Below are 20660 nucleotides of genomic sequence, written 5' to 3' on the forward strand. Positions count from 1 at the left end.
ATCCCATAGCAACGAGCTTCACCCGAGTAACTGAATGTGTAACGCTGAAATCTTCCTCCTTCACGCTGAGCCTGCTTCCTAGGAAAGTGTCTTGGCCTTGTATGGAAGTCTGCTCCAATACAGACACTTCCAGTAAAATTCCATGCCCGTAATCTGCTCTAGCAATTACAGAGGACACACAGCTGTACTTGCAGGATGTGACATGAATTGAACTATATCCAATATAAACAATTCATTCCCCGAGCCAAACCGGCATTGGGCGAGTGAAAACACATTGGTGGCACTGATCCATAGTGTTTTTTGTTCTTTCATGTGAATCAATGGTCTCATAGTTGATACAGATGAATAGACCTGCTGCTAGCTGGTTCAGGGGAACAACAATATCTTTCATCTCTGTTCTCTAATGGCAGTAACATAAAAACATCTGTTTCTCTTCTCTTCCTCTCACCTTTGTGCTATCCTCTTCTCTGTTCTTGACTTTGTCCTATCCTCATTGTGCCCTCTATTTTTGTCTTCCACTAACACACACACACACACACACACACACACACACACACACACACACACTCCCCTCTTGCTCCCTCCTTTTTTCTCACTTCTGTTACCCTTCTTTTTATATTTTTCTCACCATTGTCTATCTGTCTCTCCAGGTGGCTTCATCAGTTTCAATGGCTCCTGGCGTGTTCAGGGCATCCTGGCCATGTCCCGTTCTTTGGGCGATTACCCCCTGAAGAACCTCAACGTGGTCATCCCCGATCCCGACATCATGTCCTTTGACCTGGACAAGCTGCAGCCGGAGTTCATGATCCTGGCATCGGACGGCCTGTGGGACGCCTTCAGCAACGAGGAGGCGGTCCGCTTCATCAAGGAGCGGCTGGACGAGCCCCATTTCGGCGCCAAGAGCATCGTCCTCCAATCCTTCTACCGCGGTTGCCCTGACAACATCACTGTCATGGTGGTCAAGTTTAAAGGCAAGGCCAGCGAGCAGTAGACCCGCCCGTCACTGGTCTGCCACATATCTATACTATGTTTGAATATATGTATGTATAAGATAGGCTTAAGATGAAAAAATAAAACACAGAACCCGCAACTTTTGGAGCGAGAACTATTTCTATCAAAGATATTTACAGAAATTAGCCATTCAGCACATATCCCCCCCCCCCCCCCTCTCTCTCTCACTTTTACTGTTGTGAAAGTGACATTTGTAAGAACATGTCTATTCATTTCGGCTTGGCCATATCTTTCCGACACCGTAGTGTGAGCTGGGTCACTGTTATGCAAATAAACAAATCAGATTTAGCTTTGTGCAAATGTGGGGTGTGCACATGTGGGGTGTGTATGTGTGAGTGAGTCAGTGAGTGAGTCAGTGAGACAGTGAGTGTGTGTGTGAGTGAGTGAGTCAGTGAGTGTGTGAGTAAGACTGAGATGAGTCTTTGTGTGTTGCTCTTGCACACAAGTTTCAAATTACAACCAATTCATTCTCTAGCCAATCATGACAAATGAAAATGTAAGAATACAAGACAGCATGGAGTTTTACTACCATATTATTATTTCAAATGTTGTCTTTCACTCAATATCTATGTGACCACTAACTTTAGTTTATTTTTCTAGTTTGCTAACTCTAGGTTTCCACATCGTCTAAGACTTCTATTGACTTCTACCAAATGACTGCACTGAAAACTACAATAGTTTAGTATGTTGTTTAGGATGTTTTTTTCCTTGGATCAAACACACGTCAACGGTGCAAATCATCATTATGAATTTATTCCCTTTATACATGAACAACACAAATGATATTATGCCTATGCTTGTCCAAATACCATCGTTCTAATTGTACAGCAAAAGAAGCAGTTACATTGTCATATCACATTTGCTGACCCTGGGCAATCTTGATCTGAGAGTGAATGCAATATTTTGATTTCAGTTGCCCCATTTTTATTTATTTTGTTGTTGATAAATTCCCTTGAAAAGATTTCTGATTGCTTCTCTGCTGATAAATTCTCATGTCTGTTTTGATTGTTGACAAGACATTGTCTTTGTAAAGCTGAGATTGTCTCTGTAGTGTGTTTCTGTTCTGTTATTCTGTTCAGTTCTAACCTAACATCAGGATCCATGTAGCAACTGATGATGTAATAACTGCCAGATAATGTAATAACTTGTCAAAATGTAATAAAATGTCCATCTAAGTGTCCATCAAAAATGTAATAAAACCTGTTAATGTTAATTCCCACATAATGTAATAACATTCTGTATTCACATTATGACATTAACTGGTGATTATTTCTTCATAAGGGGTGTAACATTTTATCTGATGATGTAATAATAGTATGTAATAATAGATGATGTAATAATAGTATTGAGTAATAATGTAACAACTTGTAAGAATAAGAAAGTAATAACTCAAGCTACAACACTATTAGTTGATATTATTATGAAGTAATAATCGGCAGTTATGTCATAACTCAAGCTACAATACTATTAGTTGATATTATTATGAAGTAATAATCGGCAGTTATGTCATTACATTATCTGGGAATTTGTCACATTAACAGGTTTTAGTGCATTTTCAACCCATTTACAGGGACATTTTATAACATTTTGACAAGTTACTACATTTTCCTACTGTGATTACAATATTAGTTGCTACAGTCCATATTGATGGAATGAACTGAGAACATACTGTCTTATCAATGTCATCTTAATGAACAGAAATGTCCTACAGCTTGGTACATACACATCGTATATGTACAGTTGAATTTCTATTTCTCTGAACTGTCACTCAAAATGTAACGAGAAGCCTTTGAATGAAATATGTAATTGTTGCCTTATTTTTGTAAAACTGTTCATTTCCTGTTATGAAGTCTGCTGCCAAAACTAACTTGTTGGTTCTTAATGTAATGCAGTTGAACATGCCATGCACATCGCACGACTTTGATGTCATACCTTGATAACTCACAATAGACTAGCATCTTTAAAAGGATGTCTCCGAGAGACATGACATTGTAAGATGAATGTACATACTGTCCTCATGTTAGTATCACCCCTTCACTGTTTATCCAGCAATGAATAAAGCAATGCACCTGTCCCTGGATTGTTTATCATCAGAGGTATTTGCCAGATAAAATCGTTTGTATGTGCTTTTTCAGTTGTACATTCTTCCTGAATAATGTATGTTACAGAATGTTTATGTGGCGTTTGTACTTGTTTTGTTGACTTTAATAAATTGTAAAAAAATAAATTAAAAAAATTGAATTTTAAAATGTAAATCAAAAAGGTAACATTAAAATGGTAAATGATCATATCATTTCCTCTGTCATGTTCCATTTTCCTTGTTTGAAGAGAGAAGGAAGAGCAAGAAAAGTGTAAGAGATATTAAACATCCTCACTAGAGATTATAGATTGATACCTATTTTTTGAAAACCTTGTTTGTAGTCTGTCTGTGCCACCTGCTGGGTGATTAGAAGATGTTCTTCACAGCAATCTGTGGATCTGTGTAGCTGTAGTACACTACTCTCATACTTATCTTAAGTGCATACTGGATTTTAACAACCATGTTTAAATACTATGCTGCAGTCTATCACAATAAGTCAAAAGATGTTTCTATGTATATCTATTTGAGATGACTGACAAATCCCCCAAAACTATTTTTGCCTAGAGGTTTCTGGAAGCTGTGTCCTCAGCCTACGTCCCTGGAGCATTAGTTGTGACTGAGCTCTGGCATGTTGTGAGTCTAAAGATAAAACTAATGTATGCACACCAGCCAGGGAGATTGACCATGACCTAAAATTGCCCTGTGATGTCATTGCTAGCTGAGAGCCTGCCAGGAAGAAACACAACCCCCCCCCCCCTTCTACCAAACTTGGGCTTCCTGGTTCCTGGTGTGTGTGACGGTCTAGGGCAGGTGTGACCTGACTCCATTAACTGTGCTGTGGTAACCAGAGAACTCAATGCTCCTCTAACTTGCACCGTCACTAGATGGATATAAAAAGCCTGACTGAAAGCCAACTAATGACGAGAAGTATCCCATCACAACACGGGGGAGGGATCTCTCTGCCTCTGTGTAACATAAAGGCATTCTGATTAGCTTCCAGTTTCCATAAGAGACCAGACACACAGAGGAAAGACTCATTGAGCGCACAGACTTCCCAGAGCACACAGACAGATGATACAGCTGCAGCCACTGGATCAAAGAGCTTAGTTTACACAGTTATACAACAAGAAGAAGATATACTTCTTTAGATAAAGACACAAGTTGCACTTCTTCAGACAACAGAATCAGTATTTTGAGACATGGGTGTTCATGGTTCTAAGCCCCACAAGCAAGCACAAGTGCTGATGCTGGGCCTGGACGGATCAGGGAAGACCACCCTGCTCTACAAACTGAAGTACAACGAGAGCGTGGTTACCGTGCCAACGGTGGGCTTCAATGTGGAGATGCTGGAGACGCAGCACAGCGGCCCAGGGCTGACGGTGTGGGATGTGGGCGGCCAGAAGAAGATGAGGCCCCACTGGAGGCACCACTACGCTGACACCGCTGGACTGGTGTTTGTGGTGGACAGCTGGGACCTGAGGCGGCTGGACGAGGCGCGCAAGGAGCTCCATCAGGTAAAGTCATCTAGAACATTTGAACTTGATTCTTGATAAGATATTTAGCAAATAAACTTTGTATTTGCAATGGAAAAGCTTCTAGAAAAACAAACATTTTAAGCAATAAATAAGGCCTGATTGCGAGAACTTTTATGGCTTTTAAGTTTTATGGCTGTTACAACAACTTTTATGGCTGTTACAACAATTAAACACAAGTAACCATCCCAAAGAGCAATTAGATTATTAGACATTAGACATATTAGACATTAGACAGCGCACTCACTCACTCACTCACACAAACAACACCTATACCCATCCATACAAAAGCACCTGTGCTCATTTCCCTCCCTTCCGCTCAAAAAAAAAGAAAGTGAGAAAGGTTGAAGCTATTGATTATATTGTATTAACAGAGGGAGAATCAAGCTCAAAATAGGATAGAAATGGTTGCCAGACCTTTATGAACTTTCGAGTGGAGCCTTGGATCATATTTAAGATATTTAAGAAGATGTTCAGGTTTAAGATGTGCCATTAGGAATTTCCCATAGTTGTATACTTGACGACTTGAGTTGTCCTACTGTGTTTCCTCCACCCAGCAGATCCTGAGGTACCAGAGTCTCAGAGGAGTTCCTCTCGTGGTCCTAGCCAACAAACAGGACCTGCCTGGAGCTCTGGACCCAGCAGAGCTCTGCCTGAGACTGGACTTGAGAAGAGTGTGTGAGGACAGGCCCTGGTTTGTCCAGCCATGTTCAGCCTCCACAGGTACGGGACTAGAGGAGGGTTTCAGGAGGATTGTCTATCTGCTGAAGACTTCACTGAAACAGACTCAAGAGGACATCAAGGAAAAGCTGCAGTCCAAGGGCTTCCCTATTACGGCTATGAAACCAGTCTTGCACTGTGGTTAACATGTATTGATTCGTAATGTGTTGGATGAAAATCTCTTTCTAAGATAGATTCATACCATGTGTGGGAGTCTTTCTAGCCTACCTGTATAACTCATCAGCAAATGGCCTGGCTGTGGCATCTCTGTGGTCCAGATGAGAGGAGGCAGCAGTAAAACAGATGACATTAACACAGTGTTCAGTGTTACATCTCTGTGGTGGAAAGCATCTCTACTGCATCCTGGTCGAGACAAAATGTGCCTTGGCCATGGTGATAACTGAGGATGGTGTGTATAATCTTGGATTATCAGGATAGTTTTGAGCAAACGAGAAAACAGCAGGTGTTTCACAAGCTGCCATGAGCAGCTAGTAAAACAGTGTTAGAGAGCAGTTGAATGTTATAGTCAAAATGTGGAAAACTGACATCTTAAAAAAAAACATTGTTCGCTCTAGTTTATGTGGCTTGATGAAATGCAATTTCCAGGTTGTGTATTATCTGCTACTTACTTTTTCATACATGTTGTAGCCTATTTATATGTATTAATGTGTTTGTTTAGAATGGCATTGCATAAATGTAATTGTCATGTAACAAAATAAAAATGTAAAGACTTTCTTCAACAAGACATAAATGACTACCGTTCATTTCACATCTATGTCACTTTTCCACTTGCAGATGTCTGAACTGAAACAGTTTTAATGAATTCTAGAGAGTGAGAGACTTTAAAACTGTTCGGATATCATGCGGTTCTGAGTTTTGGGGGGATAAAGAAAAAAATTAGATGAACGTTAATTATATTGAATATGATAATCAAATATGGTCCTCTGCGTTGTTGTATGGCGCGCCCTACAGATGGATGGGTAAATGTAACAGTAGAGAAACCAATGAGAGAAAAGGGGAATTCCCCACCCTTCCTCTACGCCAGAGCGAGGCTGCCCTTCCACCACCGGCATTCCCAGTATGCACCGCGGACAGACCAGCAAAAAATAGTCCGCTAACGAAAGGGCTGTGAAAAGGGAACTAGAAAAGGGTAGCTCATTAGCTAAATTCATCAGTAAAAAGGTATTGAACGTCGCCAAAATTGCTGACATGGCTGACAACGAGAAACTGGACAACCAGCGGCTGAAGAATTTCAAGAACAAGGGTCGTGATTTGGAGGTAAAAGTATCCAGATTCGTGTCGAGGATCTCCTCTTTTTCTATGCGCCGTTCAGTAGCAGCTTCGCCTTCTGGCTTCCCTGTGACGTCGTTTCTAATTTCCACCATCGGGAACTTTGCACCCAGCCCAAGCCAGGGCCTTATCACATCGTGGATTTTAGATCGAGGGCGTTAGCTAGAGCATTACCCTTGAATTTCATGGGTTTGATAATGCATGAGAAGACCTTCGTTATAAAACTAATCAGATAAGCTAGCTAGCTTTCAACGCCTCCGCTGTATGTGCCATGTTAGCTTGCTGCTAGTCGGGCCCATGGGGGACATGGTAGCTAGCTGACGTTAACTCAAGCATATCATCCCGGTTCGGCCTTTAGCTTACTGTATGTTAGTGAAAACGTTTAGTGTACATCTGAAAGTACATAAACTTGACTTTTGAGTTGTGTAACATATTTTTGCTTACTTGCCAAGCTAATGCCGTGGCAGATTAACGTTATTTTGATTGGATGGTTGGCTAACGCTAGCTTGCTCGCTAGCTAACGTTAAGCTTGCTGGTTAGGGCTTGGTGCTGGTGCTTGCAGTTCCACCCATCCCCCGTCTTTATCACCAAAAACAATGGCGGAAACCAGCTAGCTTGTTAGCTAGCCAACTACCTGTATTTTTTAACCAATGGGCTTTATTTAATTGTACCCCTTGGTTAACTACCCGTGCAAGGAACCAACGTTTCACCGTGAACAGGATCATATGGCTGATAGATTAACTTCCACACTAGCTAACGTTAGATCCATAAGTTACAAAACGATTACAGTCAACTCAGCATGCCTCTGCTGTTTCACTCATGTTAGCTAGAGATGTGTGTTTTCAAGCTGGTTCTCTAGCGAGGTAGCTGCATGGCGAGGATATCAGGATGTTCTCAATACATCCGGGTTGACAAGTACCAGCTAGTTTTTTGCTGTAGCTTAGTAGGTAATCGGCTAACGGATAACGTACGTTAACACCGCCATGGTGGAAGTCTGTCAAAGATGAAGACATACAGTACATAACCCACACACACCTATTCTGTCTGTGCATCTAAATTAAATCCATTTTCCTTAAAGGCACACATTTGCCTTTAAACCGTTGAATATCTTTTTTTCTTACTGTGCCAGTCAAGTATATATTTTTTTAAAGAAGAAGAAGAAGTATCATATAATATAGGGGATGGCTGTATCATAGTAGTATATCATAGAATATAATGGGATAGCTGTCTTGTTATGGCATGTAAAGTATTTAAACTGAGGCATTTTGGGTAGGACCCTTGTCAAGTTTGTTTTGGTGCTGTCATTAGCAGTGTGTGGCCTGTTGACTTCAGGCCCGAGGTATGAGTGAGACTGGATGGGAATTTCTGAACAGCTCCAGTAGCACAAACTGGATCCTGACATCAGACTGTACACCATTTTACTGTTATAGCCACTCTGACTGTCTGGAGTAGACGGGTTTGATTAAACTTCCAGGCTCTACAATATTAATGCGCCATCTCGCCCACAGACTATGAGAAGACAGAGGACCGAGGTCGTGGTGGAACTCCGCAAGGTAATCAAAGTTTGCATCACATGGTGCTACCAACTACAAATACCCAATGACTTTCAGCCTGCTGTGACCGTTACCACTAAATTCAACTCCGGTTTATACTGCTTTCTTCTTTATTCTTTAAGCATTTCTTTTATCAATGAAATACATGCACTGTTAATGCTTATTTCTCCTTGTTATGATGACTAATGAGTGGAAATGTGGATAAAGTGTCCTTTTCTGTTCCATCTACCACAGAACAAAAGAGATGAGCACCTTTTGAAGAGGAGAAATGTGCCCCATGAGGACATCTGTGAGGACTCTGATGCTGATGGAGATTTCAGATCGGTATGGTTCTGCTTTGCACTTGCATCTTTCGCTCAGAGATTGTCTCTGTTTATTTGTTGTCACTTTCCGCTAGAAACTTACAGTCAACATACAGTATGTTTAGGTTTTTGCATTGTGAGAAGGCTCCTGTAAGGCCCTATTAAAGCAGTGGGGCTGACAACTTGACATAAAAAATAGTTTCTGTAGTAACTGTTTGTACAAGTGGTTTTGTACATTAGGACTGTGTCATTGGTTAAACACTCAAGAGGTTTTAGACGTGCTGACACATTGTCCCTGTGATGCTGCCTTCTTAGCTGTCCTTGCCCAATGCCAGTGGGGTGGGGCAACAGTGTGAACAAACATGCAGTTTGTTTTTATGTGTGGTGGTTGGTGGCTTATTTTTCCTACAGTAAGAGACCCATATTTTTTCAGTATATCTACAACAATTTGGTTGTTTATTGATTGGGCAATTACCAATACAATGCCTCCAGTGTAAGTATCCCTTATCAGGGATGTTTTTTTTATTTTTTTTTAAGGTTTTCAGGGCTTTTTGGACACAATATTCCCATTCATTTCTAATGGAGCTTCCTGTTTTGCTGTTTTTCTGTTGCTTATCATGTAATGTCTGTGACGAGCACTTACTTGGAAACCTTTCTTAGATTTTAGAAGACAGGGTTGAGTGTCATTGGGGTATCAAGTGGGCACCAGAGATGATTAAATTAGGGTATAATTAATACTGGAGCTTAGGTTCTGATAGCAGTAATTAGATAAAATTAACAATGGACAACAAATCATTTGTAATGTTGACATCTGCTTTGAAAATATCCCTCAAATTGGCCATTGTATTTTTTTTTATATGGCCATAAGTGATTGGCCAAAAATATCAGGCTTTGTGCTCATTTTGTTGTTGTATTACCAGCAAGCTAAATGCAAACCACCCCCACTGTGTGTCTTCAGTTGGTCTAAAATATCACGATTGGTTATATTGCCTTGTGGACAAGTGTCTCCATTTCCCTTTCTAGTTCAATGCCCACCTCGCGGTCAACTCTTTCAAACTGAGTTGTTTTGCGGCGAGGCTCGCTGAGCTTGTTAGAGGATATCTGCACCTTTCTGACAGATCAAATGGCTCCTAAATCCTCATATTCCCTCAGCTGCCTTTTTCATTCCTTCATCGCAGCTGTTGTTGTTGTCTTGTCTTGTTGAGTTTTTGTCACTGCTATTTCCTGTTTTCCCTAGGTTACGGTTACCTCTTTAATCTTCATGTGTCTCCACAGGCATGGAGAGCAAATAAACAATGTAAAGCTGTAGCAAATATACTCAAATTTGCATGCAGCGGCATGTTTGACTGTTTCTATTTTGGACAAATTTGACTTTGTTGCAAGTTCATCACCAACTTTACTCATGGGTGCAAAGGTGATCACCTGCAACTGCTAGCTACCACATGCAAAGGCAACGCCCATCAACCCCCCAGTCTAACAGGGGCAGCAGGGTGGCATAGTGAGTCAATCAGAGGACCTGTGTTCAGTCCCCTTCGTTGTCAAGCATCTGCCCTGCTTAAGTGAACTTGACATTATTATCATCATTATTTTGAATGCTGCCCTGCCCATCCAGTTGAACCACAACACCAGGTCAATTCTCAGTCTAGGACTGTAAGTTACTACTTCCTCCTGATGGCATTTCTCAATCCTCTATTCGCTCTCACTTGTGCTTTGGTGAGATTTCTTCTCTGCTCTGTCGTCTTCACATACAAAAGCAATTTGGGGGATGGGAGTTCTGTTACGACAGGCAAGAGGTTGACAGATGTCTGCTCACCCTCGTTTGGTACTGCCAGGCAGCACAGAACTTGGTTGTGCTGCCAAGTGTATCAAGTTTGGGACAGACATCCAGCCTGGATATGTTTGATGGGCAATGCTGTGTTTGAACAATGTTGGTGTTTTGGGTTTTTGCCTAACCACTGGTCGAGAGTTTAGTTTTTGTTCTTTCTTTTAACTCTAGACATTAAAGTTTACACGTGTTTTTGACAAAGAATGTTTCTAGTCTGATCAATTTCCAAATTCCTCTGTTTCAGCAAAACACCTCTCTTGAAGCAATAGTACAAGTAAGTTGGATATTTGATTTTTCCCCCATCATCAGTGCAGTGTATATCAGGTTGTATTAATTGCCTTGATTATGTACGAGAATTTAACACTTTGTTTTCTTCCAAGATCCTCAGCACACCATAATGTGATATAAATAGGAAGTAGGCTGAGCTATAACTTTTTTTAAATGTTCTGTATGATTTCACTGACTGTGTGTTGTGCTGATTTGTAGAATGCCACCAGTGATAACCAGGGTGTCCAGCTGAGTGCTGTTCAGGCTGCCAGGTAGGAACTCTCTCACACTTGGGCTCTAACTGCTGGCCATGTCAATTTACACTAGGACTACATGATATTGACAATTCTTCATGTTGAAGTTTTGTTTACTGAGTGTTTCAGTACCAGTTTGAATGCAATGAAGGTTCACATCTGGTGCACAAATGGATTTGGAAGCCAAAGATTCTGCTTCTCTACACCAGAATGCTTTGTCTAGGAGACTGTCTGCTAAAACTGCTCTGATTAAAAATTGTGGCATACTGCAGTTGTCGATATTGCAGTTTCAACAAATGAATGTGTTTTTCCACTCAGTTGGGCAGCCACGATTTACACTTAGTCAGCCCCTTCTGATTACAGAATATTGTAAATGACATTGCAGCTTAAGAGCGCAGGCCTCCTATGGTTGGGTCAGGTCAAGTACAACACAAAGTAATGTATGTAATTACTTGTACAGGTATCAATATTTTTCCTTAAGGCATACAATGTAATATGTTTTATTTATATTGGAATTTTAATAAATTCTGAAATCACTGAATGCAACTCTGGAGCTGTGTCTGGACACGGGCCCATTTCTGTGGCAGGTGCCGTCATTCCTGCAGGTGATGTTGTGTAATAGAGTTGGTATTTGGCTCAGAAGCACGGTGATGTCTCCTGTCGGCACAGCCACTCAGATTGTTGTCTAATAACAGCAGCAATGATGTGAGACTTCAAATTCCTCAACTGTTTCTGTGTGTGTGTAATTGTAACCTCTGTGTTGGTATGTGTCGATGAAGCTATGTGAGTGTGACTGTGTGAGTAATGGTCTTTTTGTTTCCTCTTTGTTCTTGTAGGAAGTTGTTATCTAGTGACCGTAACCCTCCCATCGATGACCTGATCAAGTCTGGGATCCTTCCCATCCTGGTCCACTGCCTGGACAGAGATGACAAGTAAGAAGGCTGTCGCTGTGTGTGTCTGCATGTGTGTACACAGCAGTGTATTGTGCCTCTTCATGGAGAATGATTATAGCAGCATAGAAGTTAGTCCTTTCCCCTCATCATATGATGTTGAGTTTGCTTATACTTCAAAGTTATGCAAATGTGCTAGCAGGGCTTAGCCCAGCCTACATTTGAAGGGTGTTGCACAGTTATGCAAATGTGTTCCAGTTTTCACCTTCCAGGAATGGCAGAACATAAATGACTCATCAGCACCCTCTTTTACTGTATTTCACCCAATCACAATCACTTCTATCATCGCCTCTGCTGCCTTCATCCGTCTCTCCACTCTCGCCTCTCTCCAGCCCATCTCTTCAGTTTGAGGCAGCCTGGGCTCTGACCAACATAGCGTCGGGTACCTCAGAGCAGACCCAAGCTGTGGTCCAGTCTAGTAAGTGCCAATGTACCACAACACACAACTGTGGATACTGCAACACTACCAGTTCATTCTGTAATAGTGGAATTGCAGCAAACTGTCAGAATCCTAAAGAAAGTATTATGCTTAATGTTTGCATACAAGAATGACAAACGGCAACATGTCAGTAACACAGAACCAGGGCTGCACGATTATGGCAAAAATGATAATCCTGATTATTTTCCTAAATAATGTGATCACATTTATTAATCACAATTATTTGACTTTGTTTCAAAAAACTTTTTTTTTTAATTATTATTGCACTTTGCACCTTAACACACATTTTCACTTTTTTTAAGTAGCAGCAGCTAGAAAGTCTTGGTTTGACTCTTACTGTCTTACTCGTATTGTGGTCCTTATTTACAAAATTCACTGTGCCACTGTATTTTACTTTATAAATAAAATAAATAAAAGGCCACTTTCAGGAACTAAAACTTTTTCACATTCAGACTTGGGGAGAAAGATTTTCCTCTCTAATGTTGGGCCAGTCCATTCTTTTCCACTTTGCTTGTTGCTACATTTTTCCAAAGATAGTCTATGTAAGGTTTCTCTCTTTCTTCACCAGAGCTGCCTGCATCTCCATCTTAAATTTCATTTGGTCACATAGGTGCATGTTGCGCATTCAAAGGTTTTGATTGGTCATGCATAATTGAAGCGCTTGACCACATCAGCACTTTCAGGGGGATTGAAAACATAACAAACACTTCAACATCACTGAACTGCACGATTATTAATCGTGGCAACATAAAGTCACTATACATGATTATCTATGATTAATTGTGCAGCCCTAACAGACACTTTACAAGCAGAGTTTGGACGTATCTGACTTAATATCCCTACATATCTCTGCTTACACTTCTTATACTTCTCATTTATATCTAACACTCTTCTTCTTATAGATGCTGTGCCGCTGTTCCTGAGGCTGCTTCACTCTCCTCATCAGAATGTGTGTGAACAGGCGGTCTGGGCCCTGGGCAACATCATAGGTGAGAATAAATAAATAAAATGAAATAAATAAATTCTCTTTCAGTCCCACGTCGTCATCGCTCTGTGTGTTCTCTCCAGGCGATGGCCCTCAGTGCAGAGACTATGTGATCAGCCTGGGCGTGGTCAAGCCCCTGCTCTCCTTCATCAGCCCCTCCATCCCCATCACCTTCCTCCGCAATGTCACCTGGGTTATGGTCAATCTCTGCCGCCACAAGGACCCCCCACCACCCATGGAGACGATCCAAGAGGTAGGAGAGTGTGTATGTCTGTGTGTGAGAGAGATAAGAGAGCAGTATGTGTGCATGCTAGAATGCTGGGTAAGAGTAAGATAGATATGTTTTTGAATTGTCAAGTTCGTGTCTGTATTTGCAAATTTGAGAGGCAACATTTTACTTTTGGGTAATAGAAATTTTGCAGCGTACTCAATGCGACACGACTCCATGAACAGTTAACCCTTGCATTAGCTGTGTCAGGGATGTGTATTCACCAGCTTTATCCTCCATTAATAACTGCAAACAGGAAAAAATATATATCAAATATAGCAAAGAACACCAACAATTCTATTATTTTGTACAGTCTACATATTCACATGTTTTAGAAGTACAATTTCATGACTAATGAATGCAAAAGGAAATTATTTAAGTGATATTATTACAGGTAACCAGGATTTGATACAAATCTGACGCCAGAGTAAAATATCACTGTGAGAAACGAGAAATTTGCAATTGCTGTCGTCTGCTGTGTATGCTAGCCTCCTCTGAGTGCCTGTCTGTACGTCAGTGAATGCTCTCCACCTCGGTGCCTCTCATTATCCCGAAATGTAAGAGGGGGGATGTGTTTTTTAGCGTTTGGTGTTTGGGCAGCAAAGAGGATTACTGCCCCATCAGGGGTCTACCTAAGCTGGGAAAATGAGGGCAGATTTAGTGCGCTGATGAGTGATGATCAGGATTGTTGAAGGTGTAGTAGGTATTGCAGAGCGCTGCACCATCCTGCTGTCTAAGCTATGATTAGCCCTTTATGGGAGATGTAGAAATCCTGTTGGTGTTTTTATTGTCGTTTTATCCACTTACTGATTCCCTCCATCTCTCCCCTTCTCACATCCACTTTCTCCAATGCCTTTCTCAGATCCTGCCAGCTCTCTGTGTGCTGATCCACCACACTGATGTCAGTGTGAGTACACAGCTTTTTTTGGTGATTTGTTTAAGTAGGCTTTGATGTCTTGGTTATACAGTAAGGCACATATTTACTTTGTATCTGTTAGTAGTGCTTTATATTCCCACTAAATCAGCTCTAGTATAGCATTGCTTCAGGTGTATTTGTTCAGTGAGGTTTTGCAGAAAGGAAATATTCATTCTTTGGCCTTTTGTTTGCTGCCTCCAGATCTTGGTGGACACAGTGTGGGCTCTGTCCTACCTGACGGACGCTGGAAACGAGCAGATCCAAATGGTCATCGACTCTGGCATCGTCCCTCACCTGGTGCCCCTGCTCAGCCACCAGGAGGTCAAAGTTCAGGTACGGAGCGAAGGAGGGAGAGGAAACAGTCTAGAGAGGAGATTGATCATGCTTATGATCAAATAAAAGAAACGTAATGTGGTTTTTAAGAAAACACAAATTTCATCCATATCACACGTTCATTTTTATAGTTCATAATACATGTAGAAATTCTTTTACACAGCCATTATAAAATAGTCAACCAACACCATACTCTGTGATTATAATGCATAAAATCAATCAAAACAACCTGCCAACAACAGACAGGAGGTTGGCTTTGTATGAAAGTTTATTCATATCACATCATAACATTGGTTGGGGATGGGGGGGCACTTCTGAAACCTGCTTAGCTAAAGGTATGTGCTTATGTATAACGATTCTGCCCTCTCCCTCCCGGTCCAGACTGCTGCTCTGAGGGCAGTGGGCAACATAGTGACTGGTACAGATGAACAGACCCAGGTGGTGCTCAACTGTGACGCCCTCAGCCACTTCCCTTCCCTCCTCACACACCCCAAGGAGAAAATCAACAAGGTAACACATCCTGTCTTCACACACGCAGTCACAGTCTCTCGGTCATAATTTGCGGCAGCATGCGCTATCTGGAAGTGATGAAATCAGAGACTTGGTGCTAGTGTGAATGCTGTGTAAATGGTTGTAGATGGGACAGACAGCTAATAGTAGGAATTCACAACATGGAGAATCCTGATGATGAAGACAAAGAAGACTTCAGCGGCTGGCGATAGTTGCAGTTAGCGGGACAGATGGTGGGGAGGAGGGTAGTCTGTGTGCATGTGACTGAATGTGTGATACCACTGGACGGTGGACAGAGGGCGCTGAAGACCGCTGGTCTCTGCTGATATCGGAGTGCATCTGAGGCAGGTCACTTAAAACAAGAGGCCCGCCCCTCCCTTTGTGACCTGGCCAGTGATTAGAGCCTCAAAGTCGTCCCTGCCCCGCCCACAGCGCCCTGTCTCGACCAGGGGTCCAGACTCTTAGAGCCAGACCCCTGGATTCTGATCCAGCTCAGGCACATAAACACACCAGTCCCAAGGACAGGCCAATCATGTGCCACGGAGGGCCGAAAATACACAGGTTTTCATTCCAGCTCTGGCTGAAGGTGTGCTCATCAGTGAAATCTCCTGGTGTAGTCGTTGGTTGTCCCTCCACGGCACATGATTGCCCATCCCTTCTCTTGAAAGCTGTGTTACTGACTCCTGTATTTGTCCTCCCTGTCCTGTAGGAGGCAGTGTGGTTCCTGTCCAACATCACAGCAGGCAACCAGCAGCAGGTGCAGGCTGTCATTGACGCCAAGCTAGTGCCCATGATCATCCACCTGCTCGACAAGGTGCGTGTCTCCCCTCTTCTTTTAAGTTTTGTAGAGAGAGTACATAAATACCGTGGGAAATGTGGAACGCTAACTTTGAATGCATGTGTTCCCAGGGCGACTTTGGCACTCAGAAGGAAGCAGCCTGGGCCATCAGCAACCTGACAATAAGTGGAAGGAAAGACCAGGTAAGAATCTCCTTCACAACTCTCTCCCTGTCCTCTTTTCTTCTTTTCCCCATCCTGTAACACCCCTACTCTCCCATATCCTCCTCAACCTCATGTGCTTCTACTTTCAACTTTTTAACCCACTTTTACCTGGTCCTTCCTGTACTTAACACCATTTATTCTTTGTATGCTGCAACATGGATAGATACAGGGCTGTTATGCAGTTGAAGGAAGTTGATCATTTCCAAGTTATGAAATATGGAAATTGCACAAAGAGTAGAGAAAGGTTGTGCCATTATTGTTCAGGCATGATGCACATTATTTCACATCTTGTGTAGTTTGTAGAACCACAGTCTTCTTACATGATATTTGCTGTGGTGATAAATAATCTTCAATTATAGTGATGTGGTTTATTTGACAGTTGTATTGCCAAACCTCTATTGGTATATATCATATTGAATGCTGACCAAAATCTTCAAATGGTGCCAAGTGAAATGGAAAATGTAGGAACGCTATAGCCCTTCATTAACATGGTAGATTATTGATCTCTGCTGTATTCTCTATGCTTCTGCTAGGTGGCACATCTGATTGAGAAGCAGGTGATCCCACCATTCTGCAACCTGCTGACAGTGAAGGATGCCCAGGTCGTGCAGGTAGTCCTGGACGGCCTCAGCAACATCCTGAAGATGGCCGATGATGAGGCCGAAACCATTGCTAACCTCATTGAGGAGTGTGGGGGTGAGTTTCACTTGCATACCATCAGATAAGATAAGAACATGATAAAACCTATGGTCATCATTTGGTATTTATGTGGCACCTGGATGGTGCACATACTAAATGTTGTTTTTGTTCCTCAGGTTTGGAGAAGGTGGAGCAGCTGCAGAATCATGAAAATGAAGACATCTACAAACTGGCATATGAAATTATTGATCAGTTCTTCTCATCTGATGATGTAAGTTACCATTTAAGACAAACTTTAGCTATTTAATGACTTTTGAGAAACTTGAAAACACATTTTTACTGGGCTGATACAGATTCTGTTTTGAAATGTTAAAGTTTTGGCTTGTAACAAGTACCAATATGTTACATTATGTTAAAAAAAAATATCGCATTGGGGTTATTGGACAAAAATGTAAAAGATAAAGTCTATTTTTCTCCATTGAAGATCTTATATCGCTTTATCAATTTACTTTGATTACTGACATGTGGCTTTTGATATTAGGTTTCCATATTGGGAAAATTCTTCAATATCAGTACTGTATTTTTGCCTGTTATTGGCCCAATACAGTTTAGCTACTTGATGTGGGCTTATATTGGTGCAAAGATACCAAAGTGACTGTTGTAATGTCTGCTGTATCTTGCCTAACGTGCTGCCTTGTCTGTCGTGCAGATTGATGAAGACACCAGCCTGGTCCCGGAGGCCATCCAGGGTGGAACTTACGGCTTTAACTCCACCAACGTGCCAGCCGAGGGATTCCAGTTCTAGAACGCATCTGGGGTATTCTGGAGTTTTGTTCACGATGCAGCACTCTGTTCAACATAAAAAATTAGGAGAGAAAGAGCGAGAGAGAGAGCGAGAGTGTGAGAGAAATTAGATCCATTGTGCTTGGCTCGTGGGATCCATGGCTGCATCTTATCTGAGAGAAAAATGTGTGGATTTCATTTGGCATTCCAGGGGAACCAGCCCAAATGAAGTTTGAGATGGCGAGTGGGTGCGAGTGAGAATGAGTGGCTACATGTTGCAAAAAAGCAAAACATCTACATCGAATGCGTTGAGAGACATGCCGACATAACTTCCGTGTTATTGGAGCTGTCGTCTACTAAAAACTGAAAACTACTTCAAATGACAACAAAAAAAACTCGATGTCTGCCCGGGGAGAACCAAGGACATCCACAAAAATCAAGAGATCTTGAAGTATCACGACAACAAAATACAACAGAAATCAACAATAACAGTAATTACGAACTGAGATGAACCATATCACAATTCTGCGGTCCTCCGACCATAGAGGGCGCCACCCTCAATGTGCCCCTCCCCCAATCGGCCACGCTATCAGACATGTGTGTGAATGGACCCATTGTGTATGAATGTCTGGACTCAGTGCTGAGGAGCCACGTTCATCTCCTCCAACAAGAGGCCCCAATGGGGCACCTCCCTCTCCCCCTGGTGGGCGGGGCCAGGAGTCCGGCTGCGCGTGTCGCATGTGCGAGAGAATGGACGGATGAGTGGTGTGTGCTTGGCTGCGTGCGTGACTGGGAGTGTGCGAGACTGGGTGAGAACGCATGCAGAGCGGGAAAAAAAAAGATACAAATACAACAACTGAAGAGAAACAAAATCGAGAAGCGCATTGGCAGGAAAGAAATTCTGCCTTTGAACGAGAGGCAGATCCTCAAATCCCTGAAAGGAAGAACTTTGGATATGAAAAAAAAAAAAAAAAGTCATCGTCATCACAAGGATTATTTTTTGTTTTGATTTATTGTTAAGTTAGTATTAATTGACACTGGACAATGCTATTGGCAGGTGTGGAGCAGCAGTGCATTGTATTAAGATGCATTTGGTGGCTTTTGGGCTTTTCTTTTTGCCTCCAGTGTGTTCCTTTTATTATATTTTTTATTTTCAGCTTTTAGTTTCATTGCTTGTGTAAAGGTGATTGACGAGGATCATATTCCACCCTCACACCAGAACCCTAACCTACGCACCAGACATGGGCTTGATGCTGTGAAATTCTGACACCATGATTATTATCAACCAAATGACTTCAATGTTCCCCTAGCGAGATTTCATTATTTTTACTTCAATTACAGCAAAATCACTGCTTTGCAGTATTGTTGCCATAGCTTTGACTTATCACAAGGGGAAATGAGAACAATGGCCATTTCACGTAGGTTTGTGAATCATAACCTTTGCATGTACTAAACTATAGCACAGTTACTTTTTAGGGTATTTTAGTTTCCTTAGGCTGTGGATACAGTGTAATTTTCATTTTTAAGTAAAACTGTGCTGTTTAAATGTTACATGTTCCCCTTCCCTTACCCCCTTACTAGTTTCCGATTTGCAGAAAAATCTGAACAGTTTTGCACATGCACTGCAAAGTGAGGCCTGAAGTCTTTCTGAAGGTGTGTTGGTTGGTTTCATAGGTTTGACCTGCCAACAGCCTCTATAATATGCATCATTCAACCACAATCTTTGTTTTATTTTTAGAGTAATCCATTGACGCTTTTTAGGGATACTTGAGAAAATAATGATTTTTTTTTCAGGAGCAGCAGTAATGAATCTGCTTATGTATCTCTGCTAGACTAAGAGGGGATTTAACCCCCTTTCTCAAGGTAAAGGTTGCCCCACATGTCAGACTGGAGTTGTCCTTCCTGGTTTCTCCTTTAAAAAAAAAAAAAAAAAAAAAAAAAAAAAAAAGATAAACCCATGAACAAGTTTGCTGTACCTTTAGTACCTTGCAAGTCCTTAGTCCCCTACTCCCCTTCCCTCTTATACCAGTTAGGTGTCCGAGCTTACCCTCTCCCATTTTATTTGTGTTAACTTCAAAACACTGTAGTAATGGATTACACTTTGTGGTCATAACCTTCTGTTGAACATAGGGGTATTTTTTGCAGCATTCCTTGTTAGCAAAGATGTGGTTTCAAATCTAAAATTATGAAGTGGAAGAAAAAAGGTGGTTTGCTCAACCTGTTGGGAGATAGGCTACAGGATAGGTTGTCTTGGAGAAAATAAATAGTGAAACCCAAATCGAGAGGATTGTGTATGTGTGGTCTGTTGTGTAATGATTGATCCCCATGATTCCCCTTATCCAGGCAGACATTCTGGTTGTCCTGCAACAGCTATCACAGCATTAGACCTTTGAAGACAAACTTGAGAACTAATTGAATGAAACAGAAGTGCTGTAATTACGCTTTGATGCAACGACGTGCGGCTTATTTACTTCAGTTTTCTATGCTTTTTTTTTTTTTTAACTTCCCGTTACAGGCAAACGTTCATTTCTCAAGGGAGAGGTTTTGTTTTTATTCGTGTCCAATTTCCTGTAGTTATTCACTCGAGGCAAACTTGTATTCAAATCGAGCAAACACTGAACCTGATTGGCCGAATAGGTCGCCTATCCACATGCGCACTGCACGCAATACAAATGCTGCCTTCAAATGCTGTCGGAAATATCGGAATCAAGAGTGGAGTGTAAACGAATGAGTTAACGAAGTAGTCAATATAGGAAAGTGGAACTTCTATGATATACGAGTTACCGAGATGTGAGGTTTAAGAGTAGTGTCTCCAGGAGCAAAAGGTGGAACACAAGCAGTGTAATTAATGTAATTATCAGTTACATGCTTGATGATTCATATTTGTTCCCTTCTGCCGCTCCCGCTTGGTTTCTAAATAAAAAAGCATCGTCATAACTTTTGTTCGAGGGCCCAGTTTAGTTATTTTCGACCAAAGGCACTTTGAATGCGCAACAGGTCG

The 20660-nt window shown here is 41.7% G+C and overlaps 3 protein-coding genes across 5 annotated transcripts in view; all 3 read left to right on the forward strand.

Annotated features, from left to right (window-relative positions):
- The window catches only part of ppm1lb (protein phosphatase, Mg2+/Mn2+ dependent, 1Lb), a 38179-nt gene extending 35847 nt beyond the window's left edge, over positions 1-2332 (forward strand). The window contains exons 4-5 of one of the 3 annotated variants that reach the window (XR_011785610.2): positions 651-1334; positions 1372-2332. Coding sequence is in view for 1 of the 3 variants with exons in the window: in XM_071927883.2 (XP_071783984.1) it covers positions 651-991 (341 nt within the window). In the remaining 2 variants the exon portion in view is untranslated. Of the gene's footprint in view, positions 1-650 lie in introns of all 3 variants that reach the window. The other 2 variants (XR_011785611.2, XM_071927883.2) reach the window with 2 other exon arrangements.
- Positions 2333-4113: 1781 nt separating this feature from the next.
- LOC139933375 (ADP-ribosylation factor-like protein 14) lies at positions 4114-6012 on the forward strand. Its single transcript, XM_071927441.2, has 2 exons — positions 4114-4605; positions 5184-6012. Exons 1-2 carry the CDS (start codon positions 4291-4293, stop codon positions 5487-5489), a joined length of 621 nt encoding a protein of 206 aa, XP_071783542.2. The 5' UTR covers positions 4114-4290; the 3' UTR covers positions 5490-6012.
- A 422-nt stretch (positions 6013-6434) lies between these two features.
- kpna4 (karyopherin alpha 4 (importin alpha 3)) lies at positions 6435-19941 on the forward strand. Its single transcript, XM_071927388.2, has 17 exons — positions 6435-6621; positions 8142-8186; positions 8421-8510; positions 10558-10587; positions 10800-10852; positions 11671-11766; positions 12117-12202; positions 13126-13212; positions 13292-13461; positions 14339-14383; positions 14594-14725; positions 15107-15235; positions 15945-16049; positions 16145-16216; positions 16771-16933; positions 17053-17147; positions 17586-19941. The coding sequence occupies exons 1-17, from the start codon at positions 6553-6555 to the stop codon at positions 17679-17681; spliced, it is 1563 nt and encodes a 520-aa protein (XP_071783489.1). The 5' UTR covers positions 6435-6552; the 3' UTR covers positions 17682-19941.
- Positions 19942-20660: the final 719 nt, after the last annotated feature.

The sequence above is a fragment of the Centroberyx gerrardi genome, chromosome 6 (assembly GCF_048128805.1).
Source record: "Centroberyx gerrardi isolate f3 chromosome 6, fCenGer3.hap1.cur.20231027, whole genome shotgun sequence".
In the NCBI taxonomy this organism is placed as follows: domain Eukaryota; kingdom Metazoa; phylum Chordata; class Actinopteri; order Beryciformes; family Berycidae; genus Centroberyx; species Centroberyx gerrardi.